This window comes from Xylaria bambusicola (assembly GCF_022495145.1).
Source record: "Xylaria bambusicola strain CBS 139988 unplaced genomic scaffold F5B22scaffold_37, whole genome shotgun sequence".
NCBI lineage: Eukaryota > Fungi > Ascomycota > Sordariomycetes > Xylariales > Xylariaceae > Xylaria > Xylaria bambusicola.
This window is the reverse complement of record NW_025953590.1, coordinates 352,870-365,038: the sequence shown is the minus strand read 5'-3', so window position 1 is coordinate 365,038 and position 12,169 is coordinate 352,870. Positions and strand designations below refer to the sequence as shown.

The following is a 12,169-nucleotide window of genomic DNA, read 5'->3' as shown; positions in this document are numbered from 1 at the left end:
CCTTATTAATTATTATTTAAAATAATAATATTTTAATATAATCTTTATTTATAGGATTAATAAAGTAAAATTTTAATATATATTATTATCTTATATTTATAAATAGTAAAGGGTTAAAGATAAAGTATAATTTTAACCCTTAATAGCTAAAGATATATTTAGGTAAATATCCGGGCTTATAACCTATTAAAAGTAATACATATAATCCTATTAGATTATTTAGAAGTTTAAATTATAATATAATTATCTAACTGGATAAAGGTCTTATATATAGATTCCCAGCATTCCAATATATGGAATGCAAGTATCACCGCCTTCCCTTTCTAACAATGGAAAGCGTAGAATTTGGTAGGAGATAACAAATTCAAGCATTGGTATTTTTTTCAGCAAGTCTGAAACTACATCTTATATCAACAACAAGGTCAATTAACCTCTAGTATTTCAGTTGAAGCAGAACTAATTTGAATATTTCTCCCCTCTATATTTGGATGGTGAGAATTCAAGCCTACCCTTGAAATATACAATTATCAAAACAAGATAAAATTTTATGCAATAATGGAAGTTATTATCCTACCGTATGCTGCCTTTATAATAGGTAATATGTTAGCTACAAAATGCGTACAACGTAAGCCCCATGATATGTAGAATTTAGGGCTTATCCTTTGCACTCCGCGTTCTAACACTTCTGCTCGGCCCTGCGAGGGAGTTAGAACCGTCGGATTTACCTTCGATGCTCCAATTAAAGCAGGATGCGCAAGTCGCAGATAACAGTACATGCAAGGCAACCCGACATACACAGGGATACATAAGTATTTAGCAGCAGACTGACTGATTTGTGAAGTGAACAAGTGAAATTTTACTGCTTAGGCCATTCCATACTTGAAGAGATACATACCCTTTACTACGCTAAGTCCAAAGATTTAGGTATTTCAGAATGGAAACGAATAGGAACAAAAAACGCACGAAGCTTACGAAAAACCTGAAGAGAAAGGCAACACGTATCTTTTTGGTGCTTCTTATGCAGTGATCTCCAGTTGCAGTTGATAGTACCATGTAATCCGAAAACTCCAGACTTAATGATGACTAATCCTTTCACAACGCTAGTTCACTACTACCCCAAGAGCATTATATTTAGACCCCGCGCAGGAATGCATTGATTGCCATCCAACTCGTCGTCTTACCAACAATACGTCCTATTTCTAAGAATTTGATAGAAAATGCAGCCCCCTTTCCCCTGTCCAGTCGAGACTTGGCGTAACGACACCTATGAAGCTATTTCGCCGTCCCGTCCGGAACTTAGTGTTGCTGGTAAAACCGTTGTGATCATAGGGGCGGTATGCAATCTTACTTTCGAGAATTATTCGTCCTATATTGAGGCCGACTGCTAAGCGATGCGAGAAACAGGGCGGTGGTATTGGGCAAGAAACAGCATTGGCATTTGCTGCCGCTGGCGCCTCTACTATTGCACTCCTCGGTCGTACTGAAACCACCTTGGAAGAGACGGCCTCGAAGATCAAAGCAGTTAATAAATGCTTGCCGGCCGTCCATGTAGCGGACGTCACCAATGAGGCCGACTTGAATAAAGCGGCTGCCATTATCGGTAAATGGCACATTCTTGTCATCAGTTGCGGCTGGTGTCCCACGCCTTCACCGCTCGTTGCATCCGGAGTCGGAGACTGGTGGGCAGGTTACGAGGTAGTTAAAATTCCCAGGCTCTCTGCTATCATGATGTATTACCGGTTTACTGAACTTTATCTCGATTTTAGGTTAATGTCAAAGGCACGTTATTGGCGGCCAAAACTTTCCTTCCCACAGCCGACCGCCCAAACGCCGCTTTCTTGTCCGTGATCAGCGATATCTCATTCATGCCCGCGGCACACCTACTCGGGCTCTCATCATACATTACTGCAAATCTCGCTAAGGGCAAGATCTTCGAATTCTTAGCAGCTGAGAATCCCGACGTCTTCGTTGCCACGATGCATCCAGGCATGGTCGACACAGACAACTTTAGAAGATCAGGTGCTACGCCTGAGAATCTTCCGATGGATACCGGTGAGTTCTCATTCCCATACCTATGCCCGAGAGATTTATTGCTGAAAATATGGCCAGCACAACTCCCTGCTCATTTTCTTGTCTGGTTAGCGAGCCCTGAAGCTGCATTTCTCAGAGGCCGCTGCGCTTCTGCAAATTGGGACGTTGAGGAGCTCAAGGCTCTGAGGGCCAAGTACACTGACAGCCTGTTCATGTCGTTTGGGTCTAAAGGACTTCCTTGATCAGTCTACAGGAGCAGATAAGAAAGCCTTTCATTCTTGTCATAGGATACAGACAAAGAAGATACTCTGTACATAATTGGTAAGAGCGTTACTCAATCTAATGCTCTGTGTGCTTTCGTTCATCAATATAGGGTTAATTCGCTCAGCTCTTTTTATCCGACGAAGGCAAGGAAACACATCTCTAGCACTAGCTCACTATTCCCATACCAAGTTGATGAATTTCGGCCATTGTGCCGGGTCAGTGACGATGTCCAGATTGAACACTACCTAATAAGAGATGGACGAGCCTTTCGACAGCCCACCTCGTTCGCGGAGAGGAGGGAGGAGACAACCCCTGGGTGGTCGCGGCAAGGATAGAGGCAATCCCGATCCCTTTGGTACGCCGCGTCGGCCTCCTCTGAGGATGAATCCGTTCGTTAATCAAGCAGCTCATGCGGGCTGACGACCTTCGCCGATGGAAGGGCGTGGCGGAAATAGGGGTACACACATAGTAGGTACTTTTAACTCACCTGCAATCTCAGTCGCCCCAACACTGGCCGTCGAAACCAAGGCATAGATAAGAACCTTCTTGATATTAGTATTCTCATAGCAAATCTAATTAGCAATACGCGGGGCTTCGTGATTAACTGCCAGAGAAGGATCATGAACCCAATGTTCATCCCCATTTGGACAGGGACCTGCGATTGCTCGTACAACGATGCCTAGCAGTCAATTCAGAGAACAGACCTAGGCTTGAGGAATTAATCGAGTTGGTGGGTTAAGAGAACCGGCCCTTTTTCAGAGACAAGAATTATTACAGGAGGGATATGAGGTAGGGGCCATTAATTCGGAAGAGGTGCTAGAGACTGATCTTGCATTGAACACGATCGTCCAGAAGTACTTGCTAGATGCTGACACGCCTCCTTCCGCTGTTATATGAAATCACCAACTTGCGACCAATGGAAATTCATGACGGCTGATTTTGTGGACTCGCGGGGAGCTTAAGAGTCTTGAAAGTGTGTATAGCCACAGCACCACGTTGTCCAGGGGCGTATTGGCGACACCGTGCGGAAGAAGTCGCCTCTACGGTGCCAATTTATGGTCTTGATAGGTGATCTGACGGGCGCCTTCAGCAACACACCTGCGCCCTCTACGCGCAAGAGGTAGCAAAAACATGTTTCGAAAAAGATGCATTTTTTCATGATATACCCTGGCCTAAATTATATCAAACCCATTCAGAAAGATGATACCATTAGACCGGAAGCTGTAATGTCCGTGTCTCAGCGCACTAGAACATCATCGCGAACTTATATACACCCGAATATCAGGATTCTACATAGACTTAGACATTGACATAGCTGTACTAATAGATGGTCCAATATATAATAGACCAGGGATTGAGGGTTGGTAATCATGCAATAACATCTAAAGTGTCTCGCCATGTGTTGGCCTGTGTAGTCAAACTGGCGCATCCCCATCACAAAACTTAACAGCATCAAGCAAAAGGGAAATTGATGAGAGTATTTCTTGGTTAGGCCGATAGCTAGGCCTTTTATACAAATAATTTGTTGCATAATTGCCTCTGTTCATCATACAGGATAGAATTCTAATCGAAATGATGAGCAAAATAACGTCAATTACTTTCCGAAACCCATACTCCTGGCGACACCAATTTCATCGCCTGCGTGGGTTATCACTGCGACGGAACTGTACATGCGCCGTCACCAAATAAACGCCGTTATCATAAGGAACATAAGGGTCAAGATCTCCGTTTGCTGCGGGGGGAAAGCATCTTTGTTAACTTCTTAGAGAGAAGAGAGGAAGGATAGCCACTCACGGCGGGTTCGTCGCCAGGGCCAGTAGTTCCAGACAACGACCGCGGTTGGGGGTAGGGCAACGAACACTCCAAGCAGCGCGATGACAGCTTCTGCAGACAGAGCCATCTTTGGGATTGAATGAACGAGGGTTCGAGTAGGCTCTAGCGCCTCGAATACTATAGAGCTAGTGTCGACTATGTGTAGAGATGAGCGTTCAGAAGAGGTCTGAGCTGGGCTCTAGATTTGAAAGATGTTTAATACTTTTCGGCCATAAATATGCGTGTGACTTGGGCTGGAATTACTGCGTGAGTTTTAGGTCGGTGTAAAATGAATAGAAAGAGGTTTGTTCGAGGCATCGAAACTCCGATTCGAGAGGAAAAGATATCATGGTTGTAACCGCACTTTTCTGCTGTTATTTCCTAAACTGGAAACCCGCTTTGGAAAGTAGCCTATCAGAGCTCAGCTCCTTCGCACCGACAAGAATTATCGAGGCGGTGCAAGAAAAAAGTGAGACTCAACACCTCTGTGTTCAGTGCAGAGTCCCTCAATTTTTTCTTTCACCGCCTCGATTATCTCGGAGCCAATCGACTGGAATCACCCATGAAGAAGTTTCATGGCAGCCACCGCCACTAGATCTGTTTATCTCGAACCTCTGGAACTGATCGTTCGACTGATGTGACCTCCCCTGAATATCCTATTTGCTATCTAATTAGCCCTGAATGTGCCTTTAACTACCACGAACGCTCTGTCGCGATCATCAGGTCAAGGGGCATAGCTTGATTAATACCATGGATTAAGACTCTAAACTGAGGAAGGAAAAGAAAAGAGAAGATAAGCGAAGCTAGAATAAGGTAATCTAATGCTTAGATTTGTATCTCTTAAGGAAAAGGCAACTCGTAGCGAATCCTACGTCCGTTAGCTAGAAGAGACGTCAGTATTATTACTGCTAACTGGTTGCATGTTTGAAGTAATTAACGCGATTGGTATTCATTCAAGTGCTTAGTCCCTAACCTAGATACCCCCTCACGGATGAGATCGTCACTAGGGCCCGTTGTCCTATAAAAAGCACCGGCTCCACTCATATAGGTGCTTCATTGCCCCACGTTAGCTCTACCTAACTCGAACCCCCACCAACAACAACAACATCACAAAGTTATCATTCTGCTCTCCCAGCATATCCCATACAATACTCTCATAGGCTCATCGACAACAATCATATTCTGCGCCATCCCAAGTAATGGCGTCGAGCACGAACACGGCGTCATACGCGGATTGCGTCGCGGCGCTCCGCACCTCGCTCTCCTTCCTCGAGTCCTCGGTCAACACCATCGGGGGCGGCGTCGCCGACTTCCCACGTCTAGCGGGCGTGTTGAAAACAGCTAGGGTGAGCCCCCCTTCTCTTCTCTCTTCTTCTCTTCCTTGACTTTCCACACCATGCCACATGAACACTCAAGCTAACCTGACACCCCCAGCACTACGAACTGATTCCCCAATCAACGCTCCAAGCAGCCGAATCCTCCCTCCGCTCCGAGCTCTCACCCGCAATAACCACACTCCTCGACCGCGCCGACGCGCACATAGACCGTGTGGACCGCCGCATCGAGTCGCTCCGTGCGCGCGCGGAGCTCCAGCAAGGCCGACTCGATAACTCCGGATCTACATCTTCGCGCGCCACTAAGACTAATACTAAGAGCACAAGGCATAAGGATGGGGGCGCGTTGGACGACAGCGCGAAGCTGCGAGCCCGCGTAGTCAGACAGCGCCGCGACGCCCTGCAGTACAGCGTGGAACGTCTCGAGCTCGAGGTCCTCCAGAAAGAGAGGGAGTTGAGGAGGAGGTTGGATGTTACGTGATGAAGTACACACACACACACACATATATATATGGGTATTCTATCCCGTGGATCTGGGTCTGAGTTTAGAGAACTCGGGTTGGATCCTTATTCACCGCGTTGTCTATTGATTGACTGACGCGATGCACCGCATGCGGAAGAGGGAAACTGAAGAGAGAGACAGAGAAAGAGAAGACGAAGCGAGTATTGACTGACTTACCGTCTCATACCCTCTGTCCTTCCTTCTCGCTGCGACGAGGCACGCTTACCTTCCTACCTGTCCACACAGGCTCATTACATGACACCACGATACATAACATATTGCATATCACGACGCATTTCAACGCCCAGACTGTCGCTACACGAATAGTTCGTTTCCACCGCGACATCGCGCTCCTTACAGACTCCATCAGACCAGACTCGCTCACCACGGCAATTTTCCTGTGTCTGGTATGCAACACAGCGCCAGCCCGCCCGTCTCGCTCCTGCAGCTCCTTACGCTCACAAAGGATGGTAAAGCTGTGTTGGTCTGATCACCTCTGCGCTCACGAAACCGAGGTTGAGGTTGACTCCATCCGGCCTCGAAAAGACATACTGGATCAGCACAGCCTATATGGTCACGCGCCTCAAGGGACGTCCATAAATGAATGTGCAGGTACGAGTGTTACCAGTCAAAAAACTAACCCTTCAGTTAGACATAGACAACCATATCTGAACTAAGTCACATTTCCCGCATTCACGCAAGCGAAACATCTACTAGACAACAGGCTGGCTCGGAAGATTTTTTCTTGTTTCGATTTCGAATGTGTTCATCAATAGACTGACACCATGGTGTACATGTTATGTGGTTTGTCGCGTCGTTACTTAACTTTGAAAACCTCATTTTTCTGAACCAAACAATGAATACGTAACCTTCGTAAACTCCACGTCGAAATGACAAGTTTTTGCCATTTTTTTCGATCGCTTCGCCTTTAATCCCGCTTCCAACACAGAGGGGAGCGTGATGTCTGTTATTTGAACCTTTGCCTGTCTCCTTTCAATATATACCGGGCCCCATTGTCCTATCGAGGCACCCTCCCCTCCCCAACATTCCACAATGTTGTTGTGCGCAGACTTATGTGTTGTTGTCTATCGCATGCCACTTAGAAAAAATAATACAAAATACGTGGCCGGGGACAGCAATGCAGGAAGAAATGTAAAAAAGAGGGGCTAAGGGGCCGCCAGAGGAATAAAGTTAAAAAAATCAATAAAATGAAATGCGCCCGTCCCGAGAGAAAACAAATAAAAGACGTAAATGAGGTGATAGGCAAAAAGACAACACCAGTCCGAATTGCACTTTTCACCCCAAGACATGCCCAAAATCTTGCGCTCGCTTTGCACAAGGTCACTAGTGTGCAGTCTCTATGCCCATCCAGATACAAGGGTACTCGCCCAATGCCTCATAGGTCCCGTTCCGATCGGGGTAAAATCCAGAATGGTAGTCAAGGGTATGCCCCGAGGTTTTAAATCATCCGTAATAGACGCCGAAGGAAAAGCCAAAGCCCACTTATAACAAGATGAGGTAGTTGCTGGGGGCAATACCTGTCTCACCATTCTCTTTTCTTGCCTGCCACCATCTTCCACTAACGTCACTGACCTCCAAGATCTCGTGCTTCGAGAAGGAGATTTCATTGGCGTCTTCAGGGTTGGCCTCATAGCTGTAGATGGCCTTTGCCCTATAAGGGTATTCTGATGGGGCGACGATCTCGGGTTCAGCCTGTTGCTGCTGAGCTGGCTTGATGCCGCCTGCAGCAAAGGCAGGAGACGAATTTCGTGGTCCGTTTCCATTGAGTCCGCCGACAGGCGATGGATTCTCGAAGCCATTGAGCTGAGCAGATGTGTACATTTGTGGAGGTTGAACCGATGTGGAAGTTTCAGGACGACCACCGTAGGCGTTCATCGTTTGCCGGCTCATGGTTGACTCCTTCTGTAGGGCGAATGAGTCGATGTAAGCGCGAGCAACTCCGGATGGTGCTGATCCAAAATAGAAAATCCAGATAATCTAGTTCATTATCAGCACAAATTACATACACGACGGCGACCAAGTACGTGATGAAACTTACGTTCACCATGGACTGAAGGATAAATCCGGCGCCGGCAGCTTGGCGAGAGCTTTCACTGTAGTAGATCAATGAGTTGACAGATGACGACGTGAGCACGAGACCTGCGCCCATGTAACCAACCAAAGCCACATGGTAGGTCTGAATAGAGTCCGAGGCCACGACGACAAATACAGCGGGTATTAAGAGAAACATAAAAACGATTGACCACCAGACGAATTTAGGAAATGCGTTGTCTGGGTCAGTGGGATCTGAGTTGATTTGGCCAATGATGGACCCGATCAAAGAGATCAGCCAAGATAACTATGTAATCAAGAGTGTCAGTTTTGTACTTTCAAATACTTAGAGCGGATGTGAGGTTATGGGAATCCAGTAACAACTTACCGCGGCGATGGAGATTGTTGCAAGAGCAAATGGGTCGCCAATCACGTTGCCCATGCTCATTCGCTTTCGGCCATAGCCAGCCCTCGATTGTTCCATTTTTCGCAACGACGGAGAATGTAGAGAGCCGTACAAGGGCATAAGGAACAGCAAGCCCCAACTATGTCACAATTAAACGGGTAGGATTAGCTCGATGATTTCCAACCCGTTCAGTGCCAACTTCAGACCCAATAAATCGATCAACGTTTGGATTCGGACAACCAAGATGACCGAAGTCTGAGAGCGATTGACTCGGAGGTAGCGACTGATGAAAGCAAAGGAATTTGCAAGTCGACTGTCAAATATTTCACGGTGAGAAAGGAGGTGTCGCAGATAGATCGAAGACCGAGGGTAGGTCGAGGTGATCCAGTTTTATGAAAGGACCTTCAGTCGACTGGTTCAACTTCTCCTCGACAATGCGGTACGCGCTTGATTCTATCAATCCGGGGGGCGCGTTACAACACAGTAGAATTCGATAGGGAATTCCGAAGGTTGCGATCTACTACGATGTCGAGGTGTTCTATATCGGGTGATATTGTGGCGGAGCGAAAGTAGGTCGGCTTACGTGCAAGATTCGGTATGAGAAATAACAGTTTCCAGGGGGCTTAGAGCAGCCGAATGAACTCAAGAGCAACCAGATTATGACTCGAATATGCAGTATCGTGATATTCCAATCCTTTGACAGAGCTGAACTCGTTCTTGTCTTGCTGATATCCTCAATTCACAAATTCACAGTCTGGCTGTCGCTTCCCTGATTCCTGATGTTGGCGGGTTATTCGGGAATGTCTCAGCCTCCTAAACACAGCAGTAGCCAATGGCGTAGTAGCGGGCGCGCGACGAAGCAATGTCAATGACGATTCTCGTTGACTGGCGGCTAGCATCAGCGGTCGGGTAGTCGTCGACGACAGGCGGATGATCGGCAACGGTGGATAGAGTTGATCTCTCGCAGAAAGACAGATGGGTGACGGGGGATGGGCCAAGTAGGTAATTAAAAGAAAAGACAGGCCAAGGACAGGCAGCGAAGGAGGAGGGTGCACAGAGAGATGAGCGGAGCGAGGTGTGCGAGAGACCAAGGATGGGGATAAGTGGGAACCGGATATGGTACCTGGACCTGGGGGGACCTGACCTGGGGGGATTTTGGGGGGAATGCGATAAGGAGGTACGTAGCCGTACACTGTAGAACACTGCACTGGCTAAGTACACTGCTAATACTCTGGTACAGGTGCAGGCCGCTCATTAGGTAGGCAGCATTCACTAACATGTACAGGCTTACAGGCTGTGTAGGCTGTGTAAGTAGGTAGGGAAGTTCCAAGGGCCTCAAAGGGCGGACGATACCAAGGGGGCTTAAGGTTATAACAAGACACGCAGCCATTGGCCTGGATCAAGGATGGGTGGAGACGGGGGGTCTCGGACCAAGCCAAGGTTGACCTAGTCTCTTTCCCGACTGGTCAATCCTGCCCGTGCCTGTGCTGTGTGGTGCAGGGAATGCCATGTACTCAAGTACCTATAATACCTACAAGTAGGTACCTACTTACAAGAGGTGCGTGTATATCACTGAACAGACTCTCCCCCGACCTCTTTTGCCTGCCTCCTACTTAAATACCCCTACTATCATCGATTACTTTGTCATTATCTAGGTATTATCTGTGTGTCTTGTGTAAATCTATGTAGAAATGTAGAGACTAGTGTACCCAGGGATTTGTCTACCTACGTGGTAGATACAGCTAAGGTTGGCAGGTCTTCAGTTCCAGGTTGCTATAATTATAGCCAAATTGCCGTGCATCTCCATCCAACCGCCTCCTTTTCTCACATACCTAGTACATACTTACATATACACTACACACAGAATCACAAAATAACTTGATATTCTGAGCGCTGTCGACCGAAGGCTCCCTACCCAAGTACGCAATGTTCAAGTTATCAAGCTAGGACGAGGACAATATATCCACCGTCTACAGCCGATCAAGCCAATCGGTCCCCGCGCCTCGAGAACCAGTAATGCAACCTCCGATCAGAAAATCAGGGTTCATCACTACCCATTGAGTTGCTGCCTGCTACCTTTCTGAAATATTGCAGTGTACATATGTATGGACGGGAATGCTTTTATCAAAGTTTATATAAGATAGATAGATAGATAGATAGAAACCAATAGGTCAGCCGACAACTGGGTTCGCAACAAACCACAACCGCCGGTGGCTCAGCTCAGCTTTCAGCAAACCAACCAAATTCAGCTTGTGCTCCCAACGGCTCTTGGTTGCTTCATCGCATCCTGATATTGAGAGGCCAGCACGTTTTTCGTGTCCCCCAAAACAAAACATCTCTGCGCTACATACTTACATACTAGGTAGTACTTACATAAGACGCTTCCCAGCCAGTCGACTTTGAACAGGCGCATGCTTAGAGTCCCGCTAAGGCAGGAACCCATGAGCCATCTAACGTTCGGCGGCAATTAGTGTAGGTATGGTTTACCTCACCTTGCTTACGTAGCACGGGGACAACAACAAATTGCGGCCATCGACTGGTACATGGCTCGAGTTTATTGGGTGGGTGTAGTGTAGTGTAGTGTAGTGGGTGTGACTGGAATGCGATCGACGGAGCTCTAACGACTAGTCCTTGGAGATTGCGCCAAGGGGGAAAAACGACGGGAGGAGAATGAACAAATGAATGAATCACTTTGTCTGCCTGCCACCCTGGGCTCGGAGCGTTTTACATAATACATAATAGGTACATAGGCAGGTAGGTAGTAAGAAACGCATTGGTTGATTGGCTGATAATTTCTTGTGCCGCAACTTGATTTCTGCGACAGTGACGATTACTTACATATACTCCAAGTTGGTCCATGCGAGAGCCTTCTTGGAGTTGTGATTCCTTTGAATATTAACCGAACGAATTTGAAAATGGTTCACATCTTTTATTCCCTACAGATGAGCTGTGTACGGAGTACACTAGGTACTCAAGTAAGAAAGAATTCAAAGAAAGTCTCGCTTCAATCTCATGTTAGCCACAGGCCAACCGAGCGTTGCTCTACTGAACTGGGCTTACAATGACCACCCCGGCTGAGGCTCATCAAACCCCCAGCTTCCATGTCGTACAGACTTACTCGTACCTACATACCTACATACAATACATCTGACCCGGTATTTCATCCGCCGTGCATGCAGTGAGTAACAGGAAAAGGTCCTTGCTTCAAATACTGCTTCAAGTCCGGATGAAGGCACCATTAGATGGCTACTCATTCTCACGCATACTGCTCTTACATTTTCGTTGTGAATAGATGACTACACCTACCTACCCAACTCAAACTTGTGCCCTGTATGAACACAGGAATCCACGATACCTAGTAAGTAATCAGCCCTAACTGCTAATTTTATAAACGATTCATTCAAATCCTTGTTCTCCCCGTGCCTACACTATACTATCTGCGTGCTTGGTTCCCCTCGATCTGAAACGCGCGAATTGACCGAAATGCCCCGCCCCACCCATTAAACTCCGTGATATTTACCTAAGTAAAAGTATGAGTTGCGAAGTCAGTGGCCGATCATCCGTACTCTTCCGGATAGTTCCATGTTGCTGTAAACGACTACTAAAGCCTGCCTGCCTGCCACGTCGAGGCTTCCGGTTATGTTATCCCTTACAGCAAGGGTGTTCTTTTAGACGTGCGATAAAGCTGGGAAATCTGTTCTTATTCCCATAACATAGCTGCCTATCTACTTAAACGGCCTGCATCTGAAGCTGCATATCGTGTGATGA

At 46.9% G+C, this 12,169-nt stretch overlaps 3 protein-coding genes across 3 annotated transcripts; 2 read left to right on the top strand and 1 right to left on the bottom strand.

Annotated features, from left to right (window-relative positions):
- Positions 1-1,217: 1,217 nt before the first annotated feature.
- Positions 1,218-2,273, top strand: F5B22DRAFT_648890 (uncharacterized protein; the record flags this gene model as incomplete). Its single annotated transcript, XM_047979088.1, has 4 exons — positions 1,218-1,334; positions 1,405-1,695; positions 1,767-2,052; positions 2,110-2,273. The coding sequence occupies 4 exons, from the start codon at positions 1,218-1,220 to the stop codon at positions 2,271-2,273; spliced, it is 858 nt and encodes a 285-aa protein (XP_047828624.1).
- Positions 2,274-5,176: 2,903 nt separating this feature from the next.
- Positions 5,177-6,166, top strand: F5B22DRAFT_321082 (putative mitotic spindle biogenesis protein Spc19). Its single transcript, XM_047970705.1, has 2 exons — positions 5,177-5,453; positions 5,542-6,166. The coding sequence occupies exons 1-2, from the start codon at positions 5,307-5,309 to the stop codon at positions 5,920-5,922; spliced, it is 528 nt and encodes a 175-aa protein (XP_047828623.1). The 5' UTR covers positions 5,177-5,306; the 3' UTR covers positions 5,923-6,166.
- Positions 6,167-7,446: 1,280 nt separating this feature from the next.
- On the bottom strand, positions 7,447-8,479 carry F5B22DRAFT_648888 (uncharacterized protein; the record flags this gene model as incomplete). The annotated part of the gene is made up of 3 exons (XM_047979087.1): positions 7,447-7,941; positions 8,003-8,302; positions 8,384-8,479. 3 exons carry the CDS (start codon positions 8,477-8,479, stop codon positions 7,447-7,449), a joined length of 891 nt encoding a protein of 296 aa, XP_047828622.1.
- Between the last annotated feature and the right edge of the window lie 3,690 nt (positions 8,480-12,169).

Bases quoted from the DNA above. Each gene is read 5' to 3' on its own strand.
- F5B22DRAFT_321082 (XM_047970705.1), top strand. From the start codon at position 5,307: ATGGCGTCGAGCACGAACACGGCGTCATACGCGGATTGCGTCGCGGCG. The intron at 5,454-5,541 runs GTGAGCCCCCCT...TGACACCCCCAG, and splicing joins GCGTGTTGAAAACAGCTAGG to CACTACGAACTGATTCCCCA.